This window comes from Sphaeroforma arctica (assembly GCF_001186125.1).
Source record: "Sphaeroforma arctica JP610 unplaced genomic scaffold supercont1.271, whole genome shotgun sequence".
In the NCBI taxonomy this organism is placed as follows: Eukaryota; class Ichthyosporea; order Ichthyophonida; genus Sphaeroforma; species Sphaeroforma arctica.
This window is the reverse complement of record NW_014040287.1, coordinates 10317-27066: the sequence shown is the minus strand read 5'-3', so window position 1 is coordinate 27066 and position 16750 is coordinate 10317. Positions and strand designations below refer to the sequence as shown.

Here is a 16750-nt window from a genome sequence, read left to right as displayed (position 1 = left end):
GACCAAAACCTGTAAGTAGCAGTTCAGAGATCAATAAATTTAGTTTACAATATTCTACATCTACTGTCGTCTCAAATAGGTCCAAGTAAATGAGTCATACCAAATACTCAGGCTATTGGAGACATCAAATTGAATTTAGAACACTTTGGTAATATTGAAAAAAGAACTTGTATTTTTAATTTTTAAATACAAATAAAAACAATGTGTTATAGCATTTGATCTTGATATTTTAGACTGACCGGAGGTCATATTTCTACAAAGAAGGTAGAAATCGACGCTACACTGACCCGTTTGATCTCGAAGACCCAACACTCGATTTCTCTCTTGGGAAAGTTTCGACAAGCGCCGGAGTGTATTTCTGAAGAGAGACACTTGACTACGATGACACATGTGTGTGCAGGAGGCCACGGAAGTTATTCAACTCATTCGTGAGCAACTCAGCAAACTTCGTGAACTTTCAATTACGGATATTGATACGTCTACGCCTCAGGACTTGGTCTAGACAACATCGAATGCATATTTTTTTTTGCCCCCAGGACTCGGTCCAGACAATATCGAATGCTGATTTTTTGCCCCAAAGCTCGGTACAGACAGCATCGGATGCTGATTTTTCACACCAGGTCTCGGCCCGGACACCATCGGATACTGTTTTTCTTCTTCAGGTGAGGTCTCTGGTTGAGGAACCAACTTGCACCGTCGCCACCACTGGATCGTACGAGACAAGGGGTTTGGCTTGTAATCGGTCGTCAGCCAGGTGCCGAGTTCATAGAAGGAACAGTTGCAGCTATGCACTGTGATGGGTTCTATGAGTACATTCTGGATACTATTGTCTGGTACTGAAATAATACCCTCTCTTGTGCGAGAGGTACTAGATACACACATATTGGCTGCACAAACAAGTGGTCTATGCGAGACCTTGGGGTATGTAGCGAGTTCCGAAGGTAACACCTTCTCGTAATCATCATCCAACACCATTACCCTGTCTGCATCAAAGAACTGGGAGTTTGTCTCACCAGCTAATAGTGCTAGCCGAGAAACCTGGGGATGTAACGTTACCGGTGGGAGTCCAAGACCCGCACGGTAGTCAGTACATTCGTCAATAGCCCGTTCCCCTTCTACATACTCTGGTGTCACTGCTGGTGGAATTTGTACAAAAGCGCTGCGCCCACCCCCCGGTTACTAGCGTCCAGCATCGGTGGCCAGGTTCATATATTTCTGCAACACATATTTGTAGGAATTCCAGGTCTTGATGAACGTGGAAATGGGTCGCTTACGTCTGCCAGTGAATACTACAGAGGCCGTACCTGGGCTGCAGGAGCATCAGTGGAAAACTGAACCATAATAATAAAAGCTAACCATAGAGGAAGGTTTAAAAATAAATAATTAGTAAACCCTGGTTAGGTAAGTAGTAGTCTCAGCAGTTAGATCTTAGTAGGCTGTACACTGAGTTTATTTTTCGAAAACTAAGGTCGATGTCTGCTACCTTGACTACTAGGGATAATATTATTTATTTCAAAAATGGCAAGTATGTATTGTACAAAAGACCCCCAACTATGGGGTGTGTCCTAATCTTGGCCTGGCTTCGTCCAGCTCCTTAGTCCTCGTGGTTGGGTTCATATGTGGCCAGAGGTCCGGTCGTCCGGGCCTTGGACTTCGTAACCGCGGCTTGGCCTAACCGCAGACTGTCTGTCCGTCCGACTTCCAGGACAGGACAGCCCTGTCATGGGATTTCAGGGCAGGTTTCATCTCAGTCCATATGGTGCAACCTGTACCAACTACCATAGGGTCAGTTGTGTCATATAGTGTCGGTACTACAGAGTACAAACGAGAGTCTGCGTCCAGTCCTCTCTAGGTCCAGTCTGGACAAGAAAAACGCTCTTTTCGATCTTTTCAATTTCCAAAACGGACCTTCCAGAGTCCGGACAGGTGAAAAATTTCGGACAGGCCGGAACAACACCCTATCTTCCAGCCCAACCTGAAGAGCGACTGAGTATCTTTCGACCACTGCTTGACTCACCTGAGTATTAACCGGCCAATCCCTGACAAGCCTGAGATTATGTCGGCCACTCAGATTCTCAGGAAAAGAGGTTGAGAGTTGAGACTTCTTGAGAATGTATATTATTATAAATTGGTTGGAAAGTTCTAAAGGCTAAAAATGCTCCAACTCCTATTTAGAAAACCAAATAGTCATAACTCGTATATTTCAAAACAAAACACAAAACATTCCTCAAATAATTTGCAAACAAACTATTGATTTCCAACTGCCACCGTTCATTTTGTTACATTCCAAGAGACTTTCTCTGAGAGCGAATCAGAGAGATTGATATAAGAATGATAGAAACAAAAATTCTGATTTGCGTTCACAATATAAAATATTGCACCCCTTGATGTGTCGTCCAACAACAACAACCAAAAAGAAATCGGAAATCTGGAACCAAACTTTAGTACCCCACCGACGTCAGCGGTGTTTTATTTTAGAAGGCTGTATGCCCGGCTTTTTATAATTTTATACTATATTTTATATACAGAACACATTACAAAGTCAACAAACCTCATATCAGACGACTCATAGAGTCATAGCGACATACATAGTTTAAAAGTCTCAACGTTCATACCACAATATGCTAAATATTTACGTGTTTTTTACTTTAATTTAAAAAAAACAAAAGAAAAAAATATACAGGCGGGGGAGTGGGGAGTGGGGACTTACGAAAACGAAGTCAAACGTTAACGCATCGAAATATGTTTAAAATTTTATATATATATAAAATATCATAGCTGGAAATAAATAAATAGAACATTCTGATAAATATCATCAATTCATCATTCTACTGTGTTTTGTTAAAAAACCACCCCCCCCCACCCAATCGATTTCCGCCGAGTCTATGTACGCGAACCTTTTTTTTCGCTCAAGACTATCCAGAATGCCATAAAGCCCATGATGTATTGTACGTAGAAATGAATCTCGTGATCAGGAACATATATTTATATTGAAAGTTCATGCAATGAAAGACCATTTCAGTATATTAGAATAATGAACGTCAACATGTCGCGCGTTATACAATCGAGTAAGTCTCAGAGATGTATCGCGCAACACCTAAATCGTAAATCAAAGGCCAAAGAAATCCAGTTTGTGAATCAGTACGATACCTTCGTCGGACGAATCAGTATGGCGGCCGTTCCTACTATTTCTTCTGACAGAAAATCAAACCTTTTGTGCCCGATCATAACACATTCGTCCACCATCGGTAATAGTTCCGCAATAAGCCCAGCGACTGAGCGGGCCCAATTCTGCCACACATTCGATCCATCCAGTGAATCCCAGCTGATTATGGCTAGTATATACGCTATATCGAGTGACAAAGCAGAGTCTGAACCTTATGTCGAGGTGGCTAAAATACCGGCATCACACAATCCAAGAAGAACTTTCAGCTTAAGAAGAGTACATAACACACTCGAGATACTCTACGCCGGCGTCCGAGCATAAGGTAATCGAATAATATTAACTACTCATAATTGTATAAACTACTGGCCTCTGTTTTGTACTCAAAACTGATTAACTCACTTTGGCCATAGTAAATATTGTGCAAGAAAATATCAAATCTTAGCTTTAAGTCGATGCGTAAGAAGAGGATTGTAGTTCTACATTCCAGTCGTGCAATGCAATCGTCGGTGATAATATTGCTCTTCTTGATAACAACGTCGCGTGAACTGGGGAACTTGGCACATCCTTTTGAGATTTTAGGCAGAAAGTATGCGTCACCTGCACTTTGCGGTATACATGGATGAATATGCTATGGTTATACCACACTTTGAAGCTTAAAAAAACTATACAGTGGACAAACAAGGAAATCGATTTACATTGTAAAGGTAATGCGTTTAATTGATTTTTATTTCGAAGGTGGAGAAACACCGGATGGCTCATAAATAAACTGTACTAAAAAGATCACTGGCAAAGAAGATTCCTCAGCACCATCGCCTTATTCGCTGTAAGCGTGTCCTCTCAAGGGTTTTATACATGCCGGCATCCCCTGAAGGAAGAATGATATACTAGGAATGCGAACAAAAATAATAGCCCCTACTATGAACGATGAAGTACGAAGTGTAGACACGGATGTCTATGGACTTAAAATTCGCATGGGTACGATTGACACAGAGTTGCATTGCATTTTAATCACCGTCTTCAGAATGATAAGCCATGAAAACACTGGTACAAATGACGCTAACACGTTGATATGGGAGCAGCATGGGCTGAGCCCTGAGTTTCAACATTTCATTTTAAAGTTGTTTTTAATACCCTCGGCCTCTGTAGAGAACTAGACGGACTACTCAATAGTAGAGTGAGAGTGTGAAAAGTTTAAGATCATTCCCAATTATTTTTAAAATAAATACAGCTCTAATTTAGTAATTTTAGGAGGCTATGCAAAATTCATGGCCCTCTGGATTTGGGTCTCTGTGCTAAACTTTATATGCCCCAATGGATTTGTGTCTATGCTAAATATACGATTTGTCGCCGGAAGAATCATGATTTCTGCAAAATTGCAAATAAATACATATTTTAAAAAAGTCCTAAAAGGCGGAGACGTGGGACTGATGGAGTTTACTTATAGTCAATTAGTCACTATAGTCTGTATACTTTATATGAACTGTATACTGTATACTGTATAGTCTGTCACTCTGTATATTATAATATTACTCTCTCTAGATTTTCTTTTTTCCAGAGAGCCTTGTGATCCAGTCCTCAACCTCCAGAATCCAGAGTCCAGAGTCAGACTCCAGAGAGAGGACAAAGCCTCAAAATCGTTCTGAGAGAAAAATTCCAGAGGGCCATGGAATCCATGTTCAATGATGATTGAAGGGGAACCTGGGATGCATGGGGCCCACACCACAGCCCACTGGCCACAGGAACAGGTCCACACCCCACAGCTCACACCCCACAGTGACAGGGGTGACCGGGTGAGGGGGACAGTGTGAGTGGACAGTAGACATGTCAGCACTCAGCAGTCAGCACTCGTGTGTGACTGGGTCTCAGCCTCTGGCAGTCAGCCCGCCACTGCTGTTTTTATAAATATTTTTTACAAAAACAAAAAAAAACAACAAATTCTGGACCTGGAGGCTGGAGGCTGGAGGCTGGAGGCAGGTAGATGAAAGACATGCTCCAATAAACAAAAATAGATTTTTTAGATTTGCTTCCAGTCATTTGTTTTATCAGTTATCTAAAATTTGAAATTTTGAATTGTATTTTTTTTTAATCTTTTAACTTTCCACTTTCCACTCATTCCAGTTTTCACACTAACTGTCAAATGATAGTATTGACAGTTTTGATTTGAGCTCGCTATTGCGTCCTACAATATTGTGGGCAGGAAAGAGCTTAAGAAGGACTGCGGGCCCTAAAGAACTCTTGCTCTACTCTGCTCTAAAGTGTAGGTACGTATCTTATTTTAACTAAAATACTGGGAGGACGGAGACCGTAGAAATGAGAATCCATTTTTCAAATTTCATCCGGAGAAGCACGAAAAGAAAAAAAACAAACCGGTTGTTCATTTATGTTTCAACATATTTTAATATGTAAGCATTAAAAAAATAATATGTAGAAATGAATCTCGTGATCATGAACGTATATTTATATTGAAAGTTCATGCTATGAAAGTCCATTTCAGTATATCAAAATAGCAAACGTCAACATGACGCCCGAGATACAATCGAGCAAGTCTCAGAGATGTATCGCGCAACACCTAAATCGTAAATCAAAGGCCAAAGATACCCAGTTTGTGAATCAGCACGATTCTTTCGTCAGACGAATTAGTATGGCGGCCGTTCCTACTATTTCTTCTGACAGAAAATCAATCCTTTTGTGCCCGATCATAACACATTCGTCCACCACCGGTAATAGTACCGCAATAAGCCCAGCGACTGAGCGGGCCCAATTCTGCCACACATTCGATCCATCCAGTGAATCCCAGCTGATTATAGCTAGTATATACACTATATCGAGTGACAAAGCAGAGTCTGAACCTCATACCGAGGTGGCTAAAATACCGGCATCACACAATCCAAGAAGAACTTTCAGCTTAAGAAAAGTACATGACAAACTCCGAGATACACTACGCCGGCGTCCGAGCATCAGGTAACCGAATAATATTAACCATTGATAATCATATAAACGACCGCCCTCAGTTTCAAACGGCCATGCACAGAGAAGTGCGCCCGTATAGCGAATTGACCCACTTAAGCCATAGTAGATATCGTACAGTAAAACATTGAATCCTAGCTAAAAGTCGCGGTAAAATAGGAGTACTATTTATTTGTGCATTGCTACAATGTAATCGTCGGTGATGATATCATTCCTCATGATAAAACTTCGCGGGAACTTGATATATCTTTTTGAGATTTCAGCCAGAAAGTAAGCACCACTTTACTTTGCAGCATACATGGAGGAATGTGCAGTGAATAAATCATAGTTTAAAACTCAGAAAACTATACCGTGGACAAACAAGGAAATCAATGTTCATTGTATAGCAAATAAGTTGAATTGTATTTTATTTCGAAAATAGAGACACACTTCAGTAGATGATGCACTAAAAAATTATCACTGGAAAAGAACATCCCCCAGCACCATAGCCTCATTCGTTGTAAGCGTGTCCCCTCCAAGAAAGTGAAGCGGATACATAGTCAGCAACCCCTGAAGGAAGAATGACATGCATGAGAACAACAAATATAAGTCCATACTATGAACGACGAAGTACGAAGCGTAGACACGACTGTCTATGGACTTTAAAAAATCGCATGAGTGCCATTGACACACAATTGCTTTGCAATTTAATCGTCGCCGGCAGAATGATAGACCCTTAAACGGATACAATCAACCCTTATAAATATTCTACATCCACAAAGAAATGTACGTGCACACATGTCAATGCCCGTGACTATGTATATTGAAGCACATAATTTCAAAACAGAAAACTTGTCAAAACTGACACTAGCGTTTTGAAGGTTTATGAAAGCATATTAGGATACTTTGGCATGAGATTCACCTGTAAAGGATCACAAGAATCCAAATCTGCTTGTACATTTGACCTCTAAGCGTTCATGTTAAGAACATATTTAAAAATCGAGGGATATCTGATGTAGTACACAGTATTGCAATACATTCATGTATATGTATCCAAAGATTCACAAAAAATTTGACAATTTGAGTACATTTACCTCGTAGCAAATCGCTAAAACACAACCACCAAACTCGACAGAAGCTTCTACTATATAAATGTCCATATCAACTAGAAATGATCCAGATATGGCGCGTGTACATATAGATTATAACTCCCTTGTTGCAGGTCTACAAAGCGTATGAAAATACCATCACTCGTGCATAAACACGTGCATGTATGTATATATGTGCATACGATTAATCTACTTTTATAATGGCGATTCCATAAGCCTATGATTAAATCAGTCCCGAGTGTATATTTAGCGTCCCTGCGTTAAAACAGGAATGCCAGATGATTGCCACATATAGAAACCGAACCCTAACGCGGTGCTCTCGAGGAAAGCATATAATAAAACGTAGAGGGGTTGACAGTCACGTGCCGAATTCGGTTAACATAAACGCGAATCAAAAATTGATAAGCGTGACATATTATCACAATACTATCACTCGGTGTATCTATTAATATGGTTTTAAATGCTACTTGACTACCTCTGAGGACATATTGACTGGCAATGTAAAAAATATTTACAGATACTTTTTTGAGCACCACATACAAACTCAGACAATTTCAGTCCCAAGATATATACAGTGAAATGATGACAATGACAAACACACAGGCACAAAGAAGTTCGAAGACAAACAAATACGAACACAGCCACACCCAAAATAAAATTTTCGCACACACCTGGTAATTTTCCAGCAGATGGGTTTTATCTATCGTCATTGCGGATTTTTCGGTAAAAGTATAGAATAAGAAAATTTAGCACGGAAAAAGGGAGGCTACTGAAAAGACCTTGCTCCAAAGTATATGTAATATGACAGACAACTTGCAGAGGGCCAACCTGTCTATATGATTTCCAGCGACAATGACATTCACAAAAACGATATTCAAACAGAGAGTCTAGCACTACTATGAATGAGTGTGACACGAAAACAGGCAAGTAACTGAAAAGTCAGATACTTCCAGGCATCATAGTTGCAAAAGAAGATAGCAAATAGATTATAAAACAGAAATGACAATGCAACACATGAACTACCAATACGCACAATAATATATACATATATATATATGTATATATATATATATACAAATATTCGATATACATATATAACTTAAAAATACACATGTATGCATGTATGCATGTATACATTTATATATATATATATATATATATATATGTATATATAATTATATATACTATATATATGTTATATTATATATATATATATATATATATATATATATATAGTATATATAATATATATATATGTATATATATATCTATATATATATATATAAATATAAATACGTATATATATATGACTATCAACATGAAGAAATACATTCACAAACACACACACACACACACGCACACACAAACATACATATATATTCAGTACATAAGTATATATGCATATCTATATGTAACGTATATGTATATGTACACACACACACGCACATATATATATATGTATATGTAACTTATATATACAAACACATATATATACATATACATATATACATATATATATTATAATATAATAATATAATAATATGACAATATAGTCATATAATAAATAAATATATATACATGCCAACAGACGGAAATACACGCACACACACCACATCTATGACGCAAGCATGACCGTTTCTCGCTTCCGCAAATATTCCACCCACAAATACACGCGTGGACTATACACATTTAACACACAAATTAATACGCAAACACAACCAGCGCGAAATACCCACTCACCTCTATGCGGAGGCTTGTCCCAATACTCGCTGAATTCATCCCACGTGGCGTGCTTGTTGCACACAATAGAGTCGAACACCTGCTCCACAATCCGCGTGTTCTGATTGGCCAGTTTTAACCAGACGTCTTTGTGGAATGCGTCGCACACGGGGTCCAGCAATCGCTCCCGAACTTCGGCCTCGTCACCTATGGTGATACCACTCACCACGCACTTTCTGTGCTTATCATTTTCTCTTACACTCTTGCCATCACCGGTACTACGCTTCCCAGATTGGTTCATGCTATCTGTATCCATCGTCGTGAGTGTGTGGGCGTGCACGTGTGGATGTGTGCCGTTGTGTGTGTGTGATGTGTGTGTTTCCGTGGTGTCTTGTGTAGTAGTGCGTGTATTTGAAAGATCTTCAGTGCCCTGTAGCAGTAGCTGACAATCCTCACTACAATCGGCTTGCCCGCATATGCAGTTGGCCTTCTCCGGCTCTTCAGAAACCTTCATATTCTTATATTCACGTCCGTGTACAATCGAGTTGATTCTTATTTTACACCTATTCCGGCGACTCCGATCACTGTCCGGAGTGTCCGCGTGCGTCCCCGTTTTCTCATTCACCGTGGTTTCCTTTGTATTTCCCTTATTAGGCAATTCCTCATCTACGCGGCGATCTCTGGTGAACATGTGTCCATCATCGGACTCCACCAGCCAACCCAAGTGCTCGGCCATGAGTTGCATGCGCAATTCCTGAGCAAACCTACCTACCTTTGTATCTACTCCGTTCATACGTCCCGGTACCAGGTCACTGTCATGGATCAGGACACCTATCGATGGGTGTTTGGGTGTATGTAGATATATGTGGGTGGATGTCAGCGTGTGATTGAGTGAGAAATAGGATGGTATAATGTGTGGGGTTTTAGGTGAGTGTATATGGGTGTGGACAGAATGTCGTCGATTATTATGGATAGAAGGGGATGGTTTATAGAACATTCTGCATGTGCGGTAGATTACGCGTACGCATACACTTGTTATCGCATGCTCACTCATACACGCGCGAATACTCATATATGGACACATAAGCAAACAAGTACACATACACACAGCATGCACGTCGATTAATAAACAAGTATGCATAGACACGCATGAAGGCATACGTAAACGACAACAGAAACAACAATGTCTTGTTGCTTGTGCACTGACACTTTGCTGTGTACCTAGACGGGAAAGACTTATATGGGGTGTACCGGCTTCAATCATATAGCACACTCATCTGGGCTAGAATGATGCACTGTGAATGAGCACACATGCTCACAAATAGACACAATGCGCCTAAAAAATACACACTAATCCGCCTACGTCTGCACACTAATGCGAGTGTATATATATAAACACAGATGCACATAACACATAACACACACGCACACACACACACACACACACACACATATATATATATTACAGGCGAAAACATGCCCAGATATACGACTACAAACACACACACAAGACTCCGTTACGCATATACTAATCCGCATCGCACGTCTACACAGAGATGTATAAAATTGCACGGATTGTCTGTACACTTACCCAATTCTGAGTCTCTGTGTCCCAGTAAACTCCGATCGTTTATGTTTGCCGACGAAATGAGGGCCACTTTATCGTCCACCACCATAATCTTAGAGTGCACAAACACCTTCTCCGTGCAGTGTTCACCGTTGGGAAGCACACCTGAGCGAGAGAAACAGAGCCTTGTTTATATGTGGATACAGAAAACAGATATACTATTGACAGATGGGATTTCTTCACAGGTAGGTGGTCTGTTATAAAAGAACATGCGTTATAATTGAACATCTCGAATCAGAGTTTTTTAAGTGCAATATCTTGCAGCCACAAAATGAAAGTGTAACTATCAATATGGTAGTGTTGCCAAAGTCAGAGAGGGCAGAACAAGAATATATACGTACAACCAGCTAACTCACGAGAAATGATCTTAAAACCCCTCCCCCCCCCTCACCCGCCGCACAGTATCAAATATCAGGCGAGAAGTCGTCGAAGTGTACAGACTGGCAGACACAACGGCAAGCCCCAAGATTGGGGCACCGCTGCGGAAAACTCTGCATTAAAACATACCATAGAAACATAAGACATATAACCTCACCATTCATGTGCGCAGTATCGGTACTTGGAGTGAGTGCACATTCCACAAACATAACCCAAACTATCGAACTACCGCCGAAACATGTGTTGGGTCTGACCTTTTTGCCTTAAGAAGGTGACGGTGATGTAATCGTCCACATTCTCTATCTCTGGGTTTCTGGACAGCAACTGCTCCACCATCGACTGGCCACCTTGACTCAGCGTCATGGACTGGAACTTCAGGATACCCTGAGTATATAACAACAAGGCTTAGAATCGAAACATACATACATGAACGTTGAATCTTCATTCCCCGTAGCTATGAGAAGTTTCATTCTAAGATGTACTGGGTTGCAATGTGTGGTTTGGTAACTGCACCACCATCGACTGGCCACTTTGGCTCGGAGTCATGAACTAAAACTTAAAAGATAGCGGAAGTATAGTTCGAAATTTGACCAAAACTTAAGATAGCGGAAGTATAATTCGAAATTTGACCAGAAATGGATGGTATTTGTAGCTATATCATTCAATTTTTGGCGAATGCGAGACTACATATGTGTGTAAATGGGATGAAGCAACACATGTACACCGCACACTCATATATATACAGACACACGCACATGTGCGGATATATATATATATATATATATATCTTTATATATACATATATATATATTATACATTCCCATATATATACATATATATCCATCCATCCATACATACAAACAAACAAACATAAATACATACATCCATACACACACATACATAATATATATATATATATATATATATAAATATATACAGTACACGCAAAAGCATAAACACTCCAGATAGACAATGAAATTACAAAGGTCATTGATATAACAGAATTAAGATGCTGGTCTCAATCAAGTAATAGGGTGCAGAAACGGAAACAGCCAATCAATTCATACATACAAAATATTGAAACGAGGCAAATATGTGTCTTGGCATATCACATATACATTAATGTACATGCTCGATATTTCACACACATGCACACACATACACATACACTTACATTCACGCAACACCCCTGTCGTGTACTCACAAATGGGGTGTGCCAATTCACACATTCAGTCAGGCGTTCTCGCACACATACACAAGCATACCCGCACACGCAACTATACAAATACAAATGCACACACACTCATACCCGTATATATGTACATGTAAATGAGAATACTTAAACACTATTCGATACCTTGGCTTGAACTCCGCGGTCTTCAGGTGTGGGGACTGTAATGTACAGACGAAACTTCTCCTTCTTATCTATCTTCTCGAACACTTTATCCTGTGAAGAGTGTAGGTGTGAGCGCCTGAATATACACATGCGAGGTATTGATTTGAAACCGGTGCACGAACTTGTGTGTATATTCGACCATACATAGGTACGCGCGGTAGGGATCAGCACAGATCTCCACGATAGCCAATTGCACAGTTGCACTTGCGAACACATGCGACACATAGTAGTGGTGACAGGTGTGTGTGTACACTGCCGAATACACAGCACAGTGTCCGTTAATATATATTGATTTTTCTGAGCGTACTAGATCGCGTTGCTAAGACAAATCACCAAGTACCGAAGCAGAGAAAAGACAGAGGGGATACCGAGCACACAGTTTGTGGTCACGCACAATACACTACGATACAGAGACATACCAGTAAACTGAGTCACACACACAAACACAGGTCAGATACATAGCATACATCATCACACAAATCTATGAAATCACTACCAGCCACCCTTGCAGAACTCGTGCCAACGCCATACGCGCAACAGCCAGTCAAACACCGATACTGCCTTTGTAATTGGACAAAAATATGTATATAGCAAAACACAGATATATATATATATGTAAATAAATATATCAAAAATATACATACATACATAGATACATACATAAACATATTTACATGCATACTTACATATGTATATATATATATACACACACACACACAAACACACACACACACAAACGCACACACACACACACACATATACATATACATATATAATATAATATAATATATGTCAACAAAAAATAAAGAAACAAAAACAACGCTTACACGCACGTATATTCATAAATACACCATGGGAGCTTTCTGGATCACAATTTCGACACCACCATACGCACAGCCAGATACAAGTACTACTTCCGAATATAGATCAGATACACGAGTACACACTCGTCTTTTACATACACGGACACACACGTATTCGTATAAACCACAAGTGTAAATGCATTACTAAGTACGTACCATAAGAGCCTTCCATATCTCGTTCTCCACCCCACCACCCGCGCAGCCTGAAACAAAGTACTGATTTTCGATATAGATAAAGTGCTGGGCCTGCTGGATGGTCTTCATGTATGCACCATAGATAGACGACTCCGTTGCTATGCCGCCCGACCAATGGCTGCGCTCCATTATTAAATTAGAAGGATTCGGGAAAAGCGGTAGTTTCGTTATCTGCTGCGCTGATGTATTAAAAGCAAGCAATGTGGACATATGCCAAAGTACACAGCTACTATATATAGAGGTGCGTGCACAATGCACATACCCTTGGTAACAAGACGGAGTCGACCAAGGAAGACAATACCGCGAGTGTGGGACACACATAAGCAGCCAAGTGATGCTGATAAAATTCGACCACGATACAATGGGATTGTGAGCTGCATCACATATACGTATATGAAGATGGCCTCAAGACACTCTGCACGCATGTTTGTTTTGAGAGCACACGGCGGGTGACCAGACCCAAGCGGGAGGGACAGTCAGTCATATGACATGCTGCTCAGTATAAATCAAATATGGCCGACTACAAACGGTATGCAGGATGGCTTGCATGGCGGGTGTATTTGTGGATTGATGATCGTACTTAAATGAGAGCTTATGACACGGGTTAGGGATACTACCCAACTATAGACCTAACTACCTGATAGTGCATGATTATTGTATATACCTACAACAAATGTATGTCTATGTACACATTGTAAGTCTCTATGTACACATACACACAACAAGTGCATAGCTTTATGTACATATACACCCACCAACTGCATGTCTATGTACACATACACAAAACCATTGCAAGTCTCTATGTTCACTCACACCCTACAACTGTATGTCTCTACGTACATATACTCAACCATTGTAAGTCTCTATGTTCACATACATCCTACAACTGTATGTCTCTATGTACATATACTCAACCATTGTAAGTCTCTATGTTCACATACACCCTACAACTGTATGTCTCTATGTACATATACACTACCATTGTAAGTCTCTATGTTCAAGTGTAGAGCTTACCAAATCGACCGGATGGCTTGGATGGTGCATGTGCCTGCCTTTTCTTCCATATTAGGTGCATCATCCTCCGACTCCTGCTCAAGCTTCCAGTTCTCCAGGACATCGGTAGGGGTCTCCGCCGTCTTGTGCCTCTTTGATTGGCTACTATCGCTGGGTTCGCTGGTCTGGAATATAAGTTGAGAGTTCAGGACACAGTACAAAAGTGGCTACGGGGTGGTAAATAGTGGGTGTCCATAACTGAGCCCTATTGCTAAAAAAATATGAAAAAAAGTATTAAAAGACAAGCAGTAAACATGTGCATAAATATTGTACGTATAGATCACAAACAGGTAGGATTTTAGTATTGAAAGCGTAAGCTTTTCCAAGTCCCTGTCGACTTTATCACCGGTTTTTGTCGGTCGAAAAAAAAAAACCCCGTCCGTGACGCTATTTGACCCATTTATAGACCCCCTTGGAGTCCCTCCTCATTTCAGAAGGAAAGACTCCACTTTTGATTGTTTAATTGATTTAAAAAAAACCCACAAAAAAGAGCCCAGGGGCCCGACTTCCGAAAGAAAGACTCCGCCCTCTTTGATTAAATGCTTTCAGTCCCCGCGGCGTCCCAGCCGTGTTTTATCTCTGTCACAAATATAAAAGTAACACGAGAACGTACACTATCGAACAGTATATCTTGCCATATACTGTACATGCGCATATATATATATATATATATACATGCACCAAACTCGCATGTACACACACACACACAGCTATACCCACATATGGGGATCCATACATATACTTCCTCGACGTTGTGTATATCCACCAAGATGGCGTGGGTGGTCTGTCTGCGGGGCATGCCTGATTCGGCGACGGCAGTGACATCGTCCATCTGACGCTTGACATCATACTGTCCCCCTTTCATCGCCAGAATTGGTGGTTTATCCGACCTAAGTCAGGCAGTTGTAGGCCAATAGAGACTTGAATACACATATGGTACACGATCCAAACTTGGGTATGGAGGATGAGCCATGTATGACGGGAAACTTATTCCCACAAATTAGGTACTGAAGACGGTCTTGATTGTATTTTACGATTCAAGATAATAGTTTCAAGCTTATAGCATATATAATGTGCATAACGTGTCTTACATGGACATACATGGCTCTGCGAGAGACAGAGCACGCCATAAGGACATCCCCTGGTACAGGCCACCCCTAACACGATATATCTATATACGAACACAAAAGCACCAAGCATTTCGCATATTTGAACACATGCCAGCACACGCACGACATATTCATGAATAGCACACACGCGCACACAACACACACACGGACACATACGACACACACAAAAATATCCACATACACACACACACACATATATATATATAAATCTCTATATATATATATATATATATATATAAATACTATATATATATATATATATATGCCAGTGTGCACAAAGGCATATACACCACAAATATACATTAGCAGACATGGATTCACACAAAATCACATACGCTGACGATCCGCCGAGCCAATTGGGCAGACTGATGAGTGGCTGCGACGACGTGACGCCCTCTGCCATCGGCACGGAAAAGGACGTCTCTGTGTGGAACACAGAAGTGACTTGAGCAACCACCAGATGCAGAGGTGTGTGTACACACTTCCATACACAGGCATGTATGACATTGAGATGCAGCGGTGTGTGTACACACTTCCATACACAGGCATGAATGACATTGAGATGCAGTGGTATGTGTACACACTTTAATACATAGGCATGTATGACATTGAGATGAAGTGGTGTGTGCACTCACTTCCATACACAGGCATGTATGACATTGAGATACAGTGATACAGGTATATACTTCGATACACACGGATCGTTGACTATGCGCAATATTGCTATGGGTATGAGGGGAACGAGGCATAAACCAGAGTACATGTACATGCGTGATATCAGACACGCGACCTGGTACAATCACATACGGGTCTGTGAGAATTGACTTCGATTTGTAGAACAAGACGCGACAAAAAAAAGACACATTATGGCGCAAAAATACAACAAATTGATACGAAACAAGGCAAGATGCATACTGAAAACAGAAGACTAGATGCAAAACATATTCCTAACAAACCTACATGATAAGCGAGACCCATAACATCATTTCCTAAACACAGACACACAGACACACTGGAACACAAAAAATACACAGACACAGACACATATACAATATGATATATATAAATATATATATACACACATACACACACACACACACATATATATATGTATATGTATGTATACAAATATATATATATATATATATNTATATATATATATATATAT

General features: G+C 40.3%; 3 protein-coding genes across 3 annotated transcripts in view; 1 reads left to right on the top strand and 2 right to left on the bottom strand.

Moving 5' to 3' along the window:
• Positions 1-498: 498 nt before the first annotated feature.
• SARC_04661 (hypothetical protein) lies at positions 499-1340 on the bottom strand (the record flags this gene model as incomplete). The annotated part of the gene is made up of 2 exons (XM_014301495.1): positions 499-1038; positions 1305-1340. 2 exons carry the CDS (start codon positions 1338-1340, stop codon positions 499-501), a joined length of 576 nt encoding a protein of 191 aa, XP_014156970.1.
• A 4262-nt stretch (positions 1341-5602) lies between these two features.
• Positions 5603-6473, top strand: SARC_04660 (hypothetical protein). Its single transcript, XM_014301494.1, has one exon. It carries the CDS (start codon positions 5685-5687, stop codon positions 6129-6131), a length of 447 nt encoding a protein of 148 aa, XP_014156969.1. The 5' UTR covers positions 5603-5684; the 3' UTR covers positions 6132-6473.
• Positions 6474-6495: 22 nt separating this feature from the next.
• The window catches only part of SARC_04659 (hypothetical protein), a 19836-nt gene continuing 9581 nt past the window's right edge, over positions 6496-16750 (bottom strand). Inside the window, exons 11-20 of the mRNA XM_014301493.1 lie at positions 15918-16005; positions 15189-15342; positions 14414-14577; positions 13361-13517; positions 12303-12392; positions 11200-11329; positions 10532-10672; positions 8962-9771; positions 7893-7921; positions 6496-6682 (exon numbers count right to left, since the gene is read on the bottom strand). Of these exons, the coding sequence (XP_014156968.1) occupies positions 6590-6682; positions 7893-7921; positions 8962-9771; positions 10532-10672; positions 11200-11329; positions 12303-12392; positions 13361-13517; positions 14414-14577; positions 15189-15342; positions 15918-16005 (1856 nt within the window). The 3' untranslated portion in view covers positions 6496-6589. The remainder of the gene's footprint in view (positions 6683-7892; positions 7922-8961; positions 9772-10531; positions 10673-11199; positions 11330-12302; positions 12393-13360; positions 13518-14413; positions 14578-15188; positions 15343-15917; positions 16006-16750) is intronic.